Source organism: Phaseolus vulgaris, chromosome 11, assembly GCF_000499845.2.
Source record: "Phaseolus vulgaris cultivar G19833 chromosome 11, P. vulgaris v2.0, whole genome shotgun sequence".
NCBI lineage: Eukaryota > Viridiplantae > Streptophyta > Magnoliopsida > Fabales > Fabaceae > Phaseolus > Phaseolus vulgaris.
The window spans coordinates 49,701,577-49,716,273 of NC_023749.2; the positions used below are offsets into that span (position 1 = coordinate 49,701,577).

General features: G+C 28.1%; 3 protein-coding genes across 3 annotated transcripts; all 3 read left to right on the plus strand.

Annotated features, from left to right (window-relative positions):
- The first annotated feature begins 595 nt into the window (after positions 1-595).
- Positions 596-1,669, plus strand: LOC137821575 (MLP-like protein 43). Its single transcript, XM_068626236.1, has 2 exons — positions 596-829; positions 1,216-1,669. The coding sequence occupies exons 1-2, from the start codon at positions 643-645 to the stop codon at positions 1,485-1,487; spliced, it is 459 nt and encodes a 152-aa protein (XP_068482337.1). The 5' UTR covers positions 596-642; the 3' UTR covers positions 1,488-1,669.
- Positions 1,670-4,928: 3,259 nt separating this feature from the next.
- Positions 4,929-6,439, plus strand: LOC137811463 (MLP-like protein 31). Its single transcript, XM_068613235.1, has 2 exons — positions 4,929-5,180; positions 6,021-6,439. Exons 1-2 carry the CDS (start codon positions 4,994-4,996, stop codon positions 6,287-6,289), a joined length of 456 nt encoding a protein of 151 aa, XP_068469336.1. The 5' UTR covers positions 4,929-4,993; the 3' UTR covers positions 6,290-6,439.
- A 5,385-nt stretch (positions 6,440-11,824) lies between these two features.
- Positions 11,825-13,472, plus strand: LOC137819583 (MLP-like protein 43). The gene is made up of 2 exons (XM_068623480.1): positions 11,825-12,118; positions 13,039-13,472. The coding sequence occupies exons 1-2, from the start codon at positions 11,932-11,934 to the stop codon at positions 13,332-13,334; spliced, it is 483 nt and encodes a 160-aa protein (XP_068479581.1). The 5' UTR covers positions 11,825-11,931; the 3' UTR covers positions 13,335-13,472.
- Positions 13,473-14,697: the final 1,225 nt, after the last annotated feature.

A 14,697-nucleotide genomic window follows, 5' to 3' on the forward strand; every position in this document is an offset into this window, starting at 1 on the left:
GGATGCTTCGTAATCGATGTAATACTTGTCTTAATTACTGTGGGAAAATTAGATTTAGGGTTACTCATATTTTTCGTGAAGGGAATGTGTGTGCTGATAAGTTGACTAATTTAGGATTTATTCATAGAGAATTCTTTCATTTGTATAATAGGTTTCTATCTTGTCTGTTCTTAGAATTATTTATGAAAGGTATAGTCTACCTATGTATCATTCTTGTTAACATAAGGGTTTTGATCTAGTTACTCTGTATTTTTTTTTATTTTCTTTATTATTTTAATAATATTTTTTTCATGTGATGAAAAATAATTGTTGTTACTTAACGTTTCAGTCTAAATGAGATCTTAAGTTGCATACCTAACATGAAAACTTTTATTTAAAAAAAAATCCAAAACATATATAATGATGAGTCACCAAATTTATCCTTGATTAATTCTTTTTTCTCTTTCAAACTAATGTAAATAACAAGTTCTGAAATTAAAAAATTATCATCCTTTTCCAAGTTAAAAGAAAGAGGTCCCAATTCAATTATTTTTTGAAGAGTTAGGTGAATTATGTTACTATATAAATGGTGGCTTTAGTACTCTTCACCATCCCTCATCCTTGCTCTTTGCATTATTATTACTTGCTTCTTTCTTCATCACCATGACTCTTTATGGCAAAATCAGCACTGAAATTGGAGTTCATGCAACTGCTGCAAAGTGGTTCAACCTCTTCGCAACGCAACTCCATCATGTTCAAAACCTAACTGATCACATTCATGGAACAAGGCTGCATGAGGGTGAAGACTGGCATCACCATGAGACTGTCAAGCACTGGACTTATGTCATAGGTAATTAATATGCAAACAAAACTTATGGGAAGATATTCATCTTTGCAATATTAAATATATTTTTCTTTCAAAAATAGATTATTGAAAAAAATTTCAACAAAACATTTCATCATGGTTATCTAACACTAAAAAAAATCATTAAATAGTAATTAAATTTAAAAATAAAAAAATTACTATATTAACTAGATTAGATATTAATTTAAAGACTAAAAAATTATTAATATCTAAAATGTGATTTACATTATTAATAAATATTATCAAATGGTTTCTAAATTAGTATCTAATTTAGTTTTTATTTAATGATTTTCTTTTAGAGTAAAATCTATTTAAAGTTATAAATTCTGCTGGTTTCCTCGTATAATTTTTGATTGGTTGTGAAAGAACAGATGGTAAGGTTGTAAAAGCTCATGAGAAAATTGAATCTCTTGATGAAGAGAAGAAAACAATCTTCTACAAACTCTTCGGTGAAGACATAGAGCACAGTTTTAAGGTGTTTAAGCTCATATTTCAAGCCATTGATAAGGAGAATCATGGTGTTATTATAAAATGGACCATTGAATATGAGAGGCTTGGTGAAGAAGTGGATCCTCCTTATGGCTATATCGAGTACTTCCACAAAGGCACCAGAGATATTGATGCTCATCTTCTTAAGGAATAACTCCAAGAAGAAAATAAAAGAAGAAATAATGGAGTTAAGTGTTGTTATTATGTAGGTCAATGTTGCAAGAAATAATGAAACTTCAAAAAGTATTTGTTTCTTTGAAATGTGTAGTGTTCCATGTGATTCGTATAAATGAATGTTTGTACTTGTTTCCATTTATAACTAAGTCGGTTGTTATATATTTTGCATAAATTTTACTCTCTTTGATTATAATAGAATTACATATTATGATGTTGAGACACATTAGTATTAATGAAATCTCTAAATAAAAAAAAATGGTTAGATTTTTGAAGATTTGAAGATTTTGATACACTTCTAACACAATTTTAAAAATAAGAAATACTTTAATTTTTTAAAAATTTAAATTTATTGTATAAATTTTATTATAATTATAAAAATAAAAAACCAATTCTTTTGAACTAATCATAATCTTATAAAAAAAATTAAAACATACTTATACATATAAATCTTTATTATTAATTTATATAATTTATAATTATATAATATATAAATCTGTATTTTTTAAATTCGTATTTTTATATCAGATTATACTTATTTTCGTATTTATGTGACTATCTATATATATTTTATAGGTTGCATAACTCTAATAAATGTTAATTTAAAATAAAAGAAATCACAAACGTTATTTGTTTTAAGTTTGAATAAAATAAAAACTTATTTCACAGAAAAAGCTGTTACATAAGTATTTTAATTATTTATATTTATATCAAAATTACTAGTATAAAAATATTCTCTAAATATTTTTCTTTACTTGGTGTGTTTTAGAAGTATTCTCTTTTATATGAAGTTCCAAAAAAGGATAATGTAGGGGACAAGTCAATTTATTAATGGCATTCATAGTTACTACTTTTTCAAAGAGTTGACATTGAAATCATCATCACATATTTTTTATAATTAAATAAAATTATAATTTGTTTTTTTTTCATTGGTGGCTTGTGGATAGTGATTGAAGAGAAATCTTTGATGTATCAGGCAAAATAATTGATAATTTTTTTAAAATATAATTGATTATATATTTAATTTTTAATATCATCGATTAGATATATAATAATTAATTATTTTGAATTTTTATTTATTTTTTATAAAAAAGTAATCAATTATTTTAAATTAAGAATTAAATATTTCATATCAATGTTATAACGGAGATCATTCAAACATTAATTAAAATGGGTCAATCAAACTTAATTATAAGAATAATATTTTAACTCATCCACGCGTAAAAGATGATAATTAAATGGATATCGATAAATGATTTTCATTAAATGTCAAATGCACTTATGCTTGTAGGTGTTCGTTATCACATAATTACTTAAATTTTTCTACCTAACTCTATAATACCACGTACCTTTCTTGTTAAATTATTTTTAATAAATTAAAATTAAGATTTTTTTTTTATTAAATTATTTATCGAAATTATATGGCAGCAAAAAATCTAGTTACAAAGTAGTTAGAGATGATTTTTTATTTCGTTGTTAAATAGCTACCAAATTATTTGTTGTTAAGAGTTTGGTCACCCCAAATAAAAGATACCAATTTAACAACTGAAAAGTGATCCTAAATTCAAGCTAATTCAGTAACAGAAATAATAATATTATTTTTAATATTAATAATTATTATTAATATTATTATTTATTATTATTATTATTAGTAATATTATTAATTTTTTTATTAATATTACTATTACAATATTAATATTATTATTATTTTATTAATATTTTTAATATTATTATTAACATTATTAATATTAATATTAATAATAATAATAATATTAATATTACTATTAGTATATATTATTTATATCATTAACCATTATTAATATTATTAATTATTATTATCAATATATTTATTGAAGGATTGAACATGCTCAACTCAGGTAATTGATCCTAATAATTTTAAGCAGAAAAGTTCATCATCATTACCTTAAATCTTTTTGTTGTGTTTTTTAAATAGTTTTTTTTTAAAAGCTTTCATGTTAGGTATCATTATGTAACTTGACATCTTAGTTAAGCTGACACCTCAAGTAACAACAATCATCTGCCCTCATATGAAAAAAATATTATTAAAGAAAATATAAAAAAAAGTATGGAAGGATTAGACCAAAACTCATATGTTAACAAAAATGATACATAGATAGACTATACATATTCATAAAGAATTCTAACAACAAACTAGATGAAAGTCTATTATACCAATGAAATGATTCTTTATGAATAAATCCAAAATTAGTCAACTTATCAGCACACGCATTAGCGTCCAGGGAACATTGGTACTAACAATAAATGTAGTACAAACCAAGGCAGAATCACATTCAAGTCATACATTAGTAAGCCCCATCTTTTGAGCTTCCTCCATAGCATATATAACTCCATAAAACTCAGCAACCAAAGTAATTTGAACTTTAAGAAACACAGAGAAAGAACCAATAAACCCCCATACTCCCACGAAAAATACCTCCACATGTAGCAAGACAAGGATATCCCTTAACAGGTTGAACAACAGGCTCACATGTCATCCCTTATTATGTGAGACGAGTCAATAAATTGAGCCTTCATTACTTAAACGAGGTGAACCAACCCAACTTACATTTTACGATCCAATGCAGGCTAATACGGGACGGATAAATCCGTATTGTCACTCCTAACAAAAGACAGCAAAAAAGTTTCTACTTTACTAGAGCTAATGGGGTGATCATTGGAGCCCAACTTAGACAACATGGAAGGCCCAACCTAAATTCATGTGATGATTGTAATTTAATCGGTTTTTGGGCTAAATAATATAGAAGACCCATTTTTCGTATTTTCCATGTAATTTTGGTATTAACTTTTGTGGAATAAGTTCAAATGTCTTTTGCTATTTTCTTGGTATCCAGTTTCTAGTAATTTTAGACATTCTAATTGTACTTGAAAGGTTGTTTAGCTGAGTTTGGTTCTAATTTCCTTTACTTGACAAATTTTGTTTTACCAGAATATGTTTCTTAGAGTCAAGTTTCTTCTAATTTCCTTTACTTCATCTTTAGACGATTCTACGTGAAGTGATATAAAAATACACAACACTACAACACTTCTCATTGTCCACACATTAGAATAACCACAGAAAATAAAATGCATTTCTTAATCAAACCTATAAACATATTTTGTATTACAGATGGCAATTGTATTCTCATTATCAAAGTTTCAATGCAAAAGCACTTTTGGGTTGTATTACTATTTTCAAAAGAACTTCTAATGCACCCATATTATACTTTGTAGCATACATTAGGTCTATTATTTAAGATTTTTTACATTTATTAACAAAGTGAATGTGAATGTCTCCACCTTAATTTTTTTTTCCTTTTCCAAGTTGAAAGAAAGAGATCCCAATTCAATTATTTTTGAAGAGTTAGGTGAATTATGTTACTATATAAATGGTGGCATTATCATATTCTTCACCATCCCTCAACCTTGCTCTTTGCATTATTATTACTTGCTTCTTTCTTCATCACCATGACTCTTTCTGGCAAAATCAGCACTGAAATTGGGGTTCATGCAACTGCTGCAAAGTGGTTCAACCTCTTCGCAACGCAACTCCATCAGGTTCAAAACATTGCTGAGAGGATTCATGGAACCAAGCTGCACCATGGTGAAGACTGGCATCATAATGAGTCCATCAAGCACTGGACTTATGTCATAGGTAATTAAGCTTCTAATAACTCTATGCACATTATTTTCTCCCTGAATTTCAATATACTTTTATACTCTCTCTCTAATTCCCTCGAATCTTTACTTCTTATATTTATTCATAGAAGATGAATTTAGACTTAATTTTAGAAAATTAAATGAAAAGGGTAATATTTATCCACGTATTAGATTTTTTTTTATCAACAATAATAAATAAATAAATGCGAACCACTTCAGGGTGGATCAACCCTTATACAAGAAATACAGTAACCAACATCTAACAAAAACCACCAAACCAACTAGCAAAAGCACTATCCATACTAAAAACCTAAAATACATACCAAAGGTTCCAAACACCAACTGGAAAAGGGAACCGAAGCAAAACGAGATTTTACAGAAATCCAAGACCAAACATTTGCTTCCATCAGAGTACACACTTCAGACGCATCAGTCACACCTCATCCGTGTATTAGATAACATAGAATCTCAAATTTATCTTTATCAAGAAAGAATTGAAAATATTAATGGATGATGAAATAATGAATTGATAATAAATAATAAAAAAATTAATAATTATTATTAAAATACACTTTAATATTATTTTAAAATATGAGTTTAAAATTGACAGATAAGATGTGATTTGTATCTTGCATCCTATGTGCATAAAATACTTTTAGAGTAAAGTGAGTTTGTATCACTTCTTTTAAGACATAGACTGAAGTCGAAATGTGCACATTTATTTCTTGGAAGAAAAAACTATACAAGATTATCTAAGTTACAATTCAAAAAAATGTTATATATAGATGAATTGGTTTCTTATTATAATTCTCATACAATGATTCTGAAAGAACAGATGGTAAGGTTAAAACATGTCAGGAGAGTGTGGAATATGATGAAGCAAAGAAAAGAATCATCTTCAAGCTCTTCGGTGGAGACCTGGATCACCAATACAAGCTCTTGAATCTGATATTTGAAGCATCTGATAAGGAAAATGGTGGTGCTGTCATCAAATGGATTGTTGAATATGAGAGGCTTCGTGAAGATGTTGATCCTCCATATGGCTACATCGAGTACCTCCACAAATGCACTGCAGATATCGATGCTCATCTTCTTAAGGCATAGCTCCAATTAAGAAGGAAAGTAATAGAATAAATAATGGCCTTCAAATAATTGTTCTAATGTTGGAGGAGAAGTGTTCTTAATTATCATGTAGCTCTTTTGTCTGAATTCAATAAACTTTGATATGGTACATGTTAGTGCTTTTTAAATGAATGTTTATGCTTTTTAAAATAATATCTGCATTTTAAATGTGTAATTTAAAAAAAAAATTTAATGATATCTAAATACTTATTATTGTCTCTAGATTCTTTTAATTAGGTTTGGATTGTCAAATCTTCACCAACATGTAGAAACGCATTAACTAGGTGTTTAGGAATTTAATTATGCACGGCTGACTAAAAAAAATTTTGGTTTCAAAATTAGTTTCTATTGTTGTTAAATAGTTTCTAAATTGGCATCTAATTAGCTATCAAGATTTTAATTACTAATTATTATTTGTGTGTCCAACTTGAATAAACTTCACCTTTACCAGTGACTTCTTTTTTTTAACCTCTGCTTTTTGTTGGCAGCTAAAATGAATTTTTCTAAACGCGTGATTTTGGCAATAAATCGAGTGTTTATCGTGAAGCCAATTTTTTTGCATTTGAAAGTTATTTGAGTTTTCTGAAATTTTTGTGAAAATGGATGATGGGAAATTTTCTTTTGTGAAAATATTTCATTGAAATGACTACCTCTATTTTTTGGGGGTGAAGTATTAGTTTTGTAAAAGTGAAATGAAGATTTTCATTGAATCAATTAATAAAGGCACTTGAGATGTTATAAGTGTTCGCACAATTGGTTCTAGAGATCGATCTTGAAAAACCAACAGCTAATTAGTGTTTATGAGTGCAAAGTTTATTACATATAAGACGTTGTTAACTAATTAATGTTAACTTTTAATTGTTAGCATAGATTTTTACTTGTTAGAACTAGATTTATTTATTTTGTAGTGTATTCAAAGAAAAAAAATAGTGGAGGAAGAACTAATTTAGGATCTCAAAATCTTATAATCTTGTAACAAAACTGAAAAATAAAATGCGTAAAAAAAAGAATTCACCTTTATATATTATAAAAAAATCTCATTTATATATTATTTATAGATAAATTTGCTATATTTTAGTATTATAAAGGATAAAAGTGGAAAACAAGATGTGTAAAAAAAATTCCTTTTTTTTTATATTGTTATAGATTATTAATATTATTAATAACAATTTTTATATATTGTTATAGATTATTAATATTATTAATAACAATTTTGATAATAGTATTCGACTTGGTTTAGCAAGAGACAAAATTAATTTGTTTGGTAATATCAGTACAAATCATAGTTCATGGTCTGTTTTACTAGTTATTTACAACTTACCTTATGGATTGTGCATGAAGCGAAAATACATGATGTTGTCTATGATGATATCCAATCCAAAAAGGTCAGGAAATGACATGGATGTTTATATAAGTCCCCTAATTGAAGATTTGAAGTTAATGTGGGATCAGAGTGTTGAAGTATTAGAAAAAATTGTTAATGAAACTTTCAAGATGCATGACATGTTATTTTGCACCATCAACGAATTTCCGGAATATGGTAACTTATCACGATATAGTGTTAAGGGTCATAAAACATGTCCAATATGCAAAGAAGACACCACTTCTCATCAATTGAAACATGGAAGAAAGACGGTATATCTTCGGCATCAGAAGTTTCTTAGAAGTCACCATCCTTACCGAAAGTTGAAAAAAGCCTTTAATGGACATCAAGAGACTAGTAGTCCACCAACTCCAATAATTGGTGTTGAAGTTTACGAAAAGGTAAATAACATAGACCACACCTTTGGTAAGTCAAAAAAGAAGTCATCTATGACAAACATATGGAAGAAAAAATCAATCTTCTTTGATCTTCCGTACTCGTCGAGGTTAGAAGTCAGACATTGTATAAATGTAATGCATGTTTAGAAGAATGTGTGTGATATCTTAATTGGTACACTTCTTAATATTAACGGGAAGACAAAGGACGGTCTAAATGCTCGTTTGTGCTCATTCTTCTCTTTCATTTGTTGTAAAGTCATTGATCCATTTAAAATTAGATGAACTTGAAGATGAAATTATTATTATCTTGTGTGAATTAGAGATATTTTTTCTTCCATCTTTTTTTTTACATCATGGTTCATCTAGTTGTGCATCTGGTAAGAGAGGTTAGATTGTGTGGATCAGTCGTCAATTATTACTATTTCATGTTTTAAATATTTACTAGCTCTTTTCATGGATGATATAGGGGTCGTTGGCCGTTACTTGTCTTATCCATGGTTGATAAGAGTTTTGTGAGGTTTTTTTCCCTGCACAAGAAGTCACCCACACATCTAAAGATTATGATTGATAAGTACACTATAAATTTAACTCTGTATGTTAGTAATTAAGCATCTACTAACACAGTTTTTTGTATTAACCAGTTCATGGCATTTATATAACATCCTAAAAGGTCGATCCAATTCAAATTATCAAAATCTGAAGTGGATGACACTAAAGGTTTGTAATTTTTATCTTTCTCTTTTCATTGTTTATCAATATTAACTTTTATTTTCTATTGAATTATAGTGTAAATGATAACCAGGAAGCTATGAGTGTGGCTATTACGTTATGCAATAGATGATTACCATTGTAAGACTGGGCCTTAAGAGTGATTGGGAGCAGGTAACATGATGGTAAATTACTTTTATAATTCTTTAACATATATGTATCTTAACACTAATTTATGTGAATCTTAATTTGTAATGCAGGTCTTTATAGATGAGAAAGCAATGCCTTCGGCCACCAACGAATATGTGAGACATGCTTGGGCCACATATTTCCTAAATCTATAAGGGCGGTTATTTACCATAGTTGTCCTCTTAGATGTTGTGCAAAGATTTATAAGGGCCGCTATGGTAAATATGGGTGCCCTCTTATATGCTTCAGAATGGTTTATAAGGGCCGCTATAAAGTCATCATTTTACAGTCAAAATAGTTGCTATTTTTAAGTTTTTCTGCGCCAACGGTTATTGCACTTTACGTAGGAAAAGTTGGGTGTTGTAAAGCAAACAAAGGGTTGTGCAAACTTCCACCTTGTTGCTTTTGGTCATTGAGTTGGAACTCTAAGACAATCTTTAATTACTACTTGTGTTGGTTGCAAATCAACCTGTTGTGAGGTTATGCAAGGAAAGATAAGTTACATTGTAACTATGGTGCATAGGTCCTATAAATATGATGCAAGGAATTAAACCAATGAAAAGACTTTCTTATTAGAGTCTAATTGTTGTTTCTTTAAGGAAGGGAAGTCTTGCTCCTTCAACCTGTTAGAATTTTCTCTATAACCCTATCTCTAGTCATGTATAGGCAGAAGTCATGGAATTGTTTAGGTTTCTTAGAATTTAGGTTCATGTATGCTTACAAAGGTGTTGGGGTTTTTGAGCATTGGAAACCCATTTTTTGAACTCTTCTAGCAAATTTTGAATGGTGTATAAAATTCTTTCTTGTAATAGTATTGAAGTATCCTAAATGCTTCTATTTATTCATTTTTATTTTTATTTTAGATAAAAAAAATTAAGATCTTTAACCTAATATTTCAAGACATTGAGAAGGATGGTTGCAAGGAATTAATTTTTTTTTATCAGCAAAGAATAAAATATAATAAAAAAGATACTTCAAAGATATCCCAACCCGTATACACAAACCAAGGACACAACCGGCTCATATATAATAACCATGAGACCTACTCCAACACATTCACAGTAATCTCAAAATCCACCTGTAAACAAAGAAAACATATAAACAAAGAAAACATAGACAACACCTACAAAGTCTCATTCTTGGATGCCTATTAAAAACAAAGGGATTATGGCCACATAAGGTCATATGCACCGTTAGGCATACAAAATTAATGGTTTAGAAACCACGTGCATTTTCCTAGTGACTCCAGCATAATTGCATCTTGTATAAGGCATAAAGATTGCCACTTGCCACTTGAAAGCAATTGAATGGAGTATCTTTAATGCTTCGACCATAGCATTGAAGATAGTGATGGTGTTTTTGTCTCGTAAAGGATGAAGAAATGCTAACAAACAAACAAGAATGTGTGGTCAAGGATATGCTATCATTATTGTACTACAATAATTGTGATGTTTGATGTACAATAACCATTTTTAGGTTGAGTATTGATTTAACGTTTTAAATTTTTTAATTTAATTGATAATTAAAATTAATTATAAATTTATATTTTTGTTCAAATCACGTCTATGACCTTTTTTCTTGTTTTTTTCTTAATTTTTGTTAATACCACTTTTTTAAATTAATGCTATTTTGAAAAAAATATATTATAGATTGAATTTTATAGATAAACACAAAATGTATTATATCTACACTAAAATGTAAACAAATATACTAAATTCCACTTTGATTAAAAATATTACTTCTAGTTCTTTAAGTTATGATAAAAGTGTATGAATGCCAACGTTTAAGACAAATACACTTTAGTTACCATATAATAAAAGTGTATGACAACTTAAAACATTCATATTAATTGCTTAAAATTTCTATATGATATTCATAAGAATTTAATGAATATGACTTCTCTTTTGGGAACAACCATTATAAATATCAGCATACAGAAAATAGAAAACTTTAGACAAGTTTTAATCAGATGCAGTGTGACTTAAATGTTCTTTAGTACCATTTTATCTAATTAGTACCACCAATTAATATATATATATATATATATATATATTAATATTTATAAATTTATTATGAACTTCTATACAGTATAAAATACATTTAGATGGGAATACTTCTTAAAACTTTAAATATGCATACATTTTAAAATAATTAAAAAAATAAAGAAAAACATATTTATATTTTTGTGCGACTCCATTGTACTACCTAAACATTACACACACGTCTCATCTCTTTTGGACGTGCAAAGTTGTCTGGCTCGTGACCCGTCTAGTCTAAGTGCTATGAGTGAGTGGAACTAACATCGTTAGTGTATTAGGAGCTGGTATTGCATTTATCACAATTTAGACTGATTGAGGAAAGTGAAGCCGTTAATCGGATTTGGTTGTGTGTGTGATCGAATATAGGAGAACCGTAAAAACATAGAAATAAAAAGATCTTCAAGAACAGGCACATAGACCACTCAGAGATTTTCTCGATGATGCAGTTGAAGGTTTGATCTTGGGTGACATTGAAGGTACGCTTAACATGTTTCTCTTACTTCGATTGGTGTCTTGAACCTTTGGTTTGTATGAAGTCTATAAAAAAATATAAAGGTTAATGGTGAGGTAGGAATAGCAGTTTTGTTTATGGGTAGAGAACGTTACCGATTTGTTTTGTATACACATCTGGTATAAATCCCTGAAATACCTCTATTATTTATTTATTTTTATTGATAAAAAAAAATTTCATATTTAAACACAATTATAAATTAACATACTAAAAAAATATAAGAAATCGATTATATATCTTACTCATTCAAATAACTTTTTGCTTTTATTTCATGAAAACATTAAATGCTCACAATTAATTCAATTAGTTGGGAGCTGGATATATTGGTAATGTTTTTTTTTTCTATTTAAGAGGCATTTCTCATCTCTCTCTATTCCATTCCTTTCCTCTTTTATTCGTTTCTTGAACTCTTGATAATGTCACTTTCTGGAAAAATTAGCACTGAACTTCCAGTTCATGCAACTGCAGACAAATGGTTCCACATCATGTCAAAGAAAATCCACCATATCCAACACGTTGCTGATAAAGTTCATGGAGCCAAACTCCATGAAGGTGATGATTGGCATATCAATGATTCAGTCAAACACTGGACTTATACCTTAGGTAAGTAAGTTTATAGTTTATTCCTGTTTATATATTTCACAAAAATCAAACTCAGAGAACTTCCATCACTTTATTCATATTCGCTCGTTAATTGAGTTTGAAGTATTCATATACTTGTTCTCTTGTTGTTTTCTTTACTAAAGAATAAATAAAACAAAACAAAAAATATTTTAAAAATGTTCTAACTCTTATACAAGAATTGACCAAAACCAACCACTGAATATATACAATCTTATCAACTTGTTAATTTTTAACTTAAATTTGATTTTGTATATAAATTGAAGCACTCTAAATGTTATTTTTTAATTAATTATTAGTTATTGACTGGAAAAAATAATTTATAAAACCCTTAACCTATTAATAAAATAGTTAGAATAGGTATTTAAGAAATAAGAAAATAAAATAATTAATACTTTTACATATGTCGAAATTAACTAATTTATTTTCTTATATTATATGTGGTTTTCCATATTAAGAACTCAATTTCATGTATACACTAAAAAAAATCATTATTGATAACTAAAACATTGATAATTAAATATTAATTTGAAAATTATTTATCAATAACTAATTTAGATATTAATAATTTTTTTAGTTTTTAAAATAATATATAATTTAGTTATTATAGTAATTAATTATTTTTTTCTTAAAATAAATTTTATTTAATAATTTTCTAGTAATGATAAATGTAAATATTTTTTTATTTTTTGCTTTCTTCTTATCATTTATAAAAAAACTTTACCCAAAATAGAGTTTAAATGAAACTAGGAGAAAGATAGAGACAGAAAAAATAACCAAAATTGGAAGAAAAAAAATACATGTGTAGAGACTACAAATAGTCATGAAATGAGTAAACGAGTCACCAATTACATATTCTTGTAAATACTTTTGTTAATGATTGGTTATTTGTGAAACAACAGATGGTAAGACAGTAACATGTTTTGAAACTATTGAATCCGTTGATGAAGAGAACAAAAGAATTGCATTCAAGCTCTTTGGTGAAGCCATCGATGAGAAATATAAAGTGTTTACTTCAACCTTTGAAGCCATTGAGAAGGATGGTGGCAGTGCTGCAGTTAAATGGAGTGTTGAATATGAGAAGGTGAGTGAGGAAGTTCATGCTCCATATGGCTACTTGGAGTTATATGATCATGTCGTTAGAGATATTGATGCTCATCTTGTCGAGGATGAAAAAGTGACAGCAAATAAGAACTGAAAGATGAGTGAGGCCTAAGATAATGCTGCATTTGATGTGGATAATAATATCTTCACTTTGTATAATAATTTAAGATGCAAGTGGGTGATAATTTAATGGTGTGTTGAATAAAAAGATATGTTTGATCTCTTTCTGTCATTCAATTTTGTCTGTATATATATATATATATATATATATATATATATATAATTAAGCATAGTAAGACGACTAGTTAGCACAGACTTTTCTTTCACAGATAATCTGTCAAAACTTTTTGTGAACTTAATTTATGAAATTTCTCCTTTTTTTAGTTACCACAGATTCAATAACATTCAATATGGATGAGATTAGGGAACATAAATCAGTCTATGTCCAATTTTTATATTGATTTATCTGTAAAATCAGTCTATATCCAATTTTTTTTAACATTTTAATCAAGTTTCATTAAACATACTAATGTTCTATGATACAATGAGTATTTTCTAACCAATCTTGACTAAAACAACTCAAGTATTATTTGTATACGTAGTCGCTCTTGACTTCCAAGTATTGTTTAGATTGCAGCCGCTCTTAGCTTAACTTAGTATTGTTTTAGTAACAACCACCGCTGACTTGAATTGCTTGGAACAAAGTTACTCATGGTTGAAACACGACTATTATTTGGATAACAACGACTTCTGGGTAAAACACTTTTCATTACAAAAGAGTGAGATTAAAAAATTATTGTTATGCTAACTAAAAGAGGTGTTATATCTTAATATAAGATAAGGTTCACTATTTTAGGTTGCAGATAAACAAAAACAATTTTTTTTACAAGCTTTAGGGCACAGAGAGAAATGGCTTTTGAATACAATGAATATCACTTAGTCATCATTGTCGTAGATATCACTTTGATTAATGATCCTATAGCTTCCTTAGCTGCAACTGCTAGAATTGGTCATAACTCTATGGACATTCCATAGGATGATACATTTTTTTGAAATAAACACTAATATTCCATTGTACATATACATGTCAGATTTGTTAGAATTTGCAGCTGAGGATCAGAAACTCAATATAAATATACTTCAATTTTTTATGATGTAAGTATCTTTACCTATATTTCAATTTACTTTATGTTAAAATATTATTAATTATGCTTTAACTAATAACTTGTAGGTATTTGCATGGAGTTTCTTTCAATGATGAGAATGAAAATATGATGTGAGTTGATTTTAGGATTGCTCATTTGATTAGTGACACTTTACTTAGATTTAATTTTGTACCCAAAGGTCGTCGCGATATCTTGGTTGAAGCAATTGGACGACCTGAGCAATATGGTCGTGTTCGTGCAACTGAAAAAGGGGTTGGACTAAAACATTATTTCGAAGCTGGACCACGACAC

Coding starts and splice junctions, on each gene's coding strand:
- LOC137821575 (XM_068626236.1), top strand. CDS start 643: ATGACTCTTTATGGCAAAATCAGCACTGAAATTGGAGTTCATGCAACT. Junction 830..1,215: donor GCACTGGACTTATGTCATAG/GTAATTAATATG, acceptor GTGAAAGAACAG/ATGGTAAGGTTGTAAAAGCT.
- LOC137811463 (XM_068613235.1), top strand. CDS start 4,994: ATGACTCTTTCTGGCAAAATCAGCACTGAAATTGGGGTTCATGCAACT. Junction 5,181..6,020: donor GCACTGGACTTATGTCATAG/GTAATTAAGCTT, acceptor CTGAAAGAACAG/ATGGTAAGGTTAAAACATGT.
- LOC137819583 (XM_068623480.1), top strand. CDS start 11,932: ATGTCACTTTCTGGAAAAATTAGCACTGAACTTCCAGTTCATGCAACT. Junction 12,119..13,038: donor ACACTGGACTTATACCTTAG/GTAAGTAAGTTT, acceptor GTGAAACAACAG/ATGGTAAGACAGTAACATGT.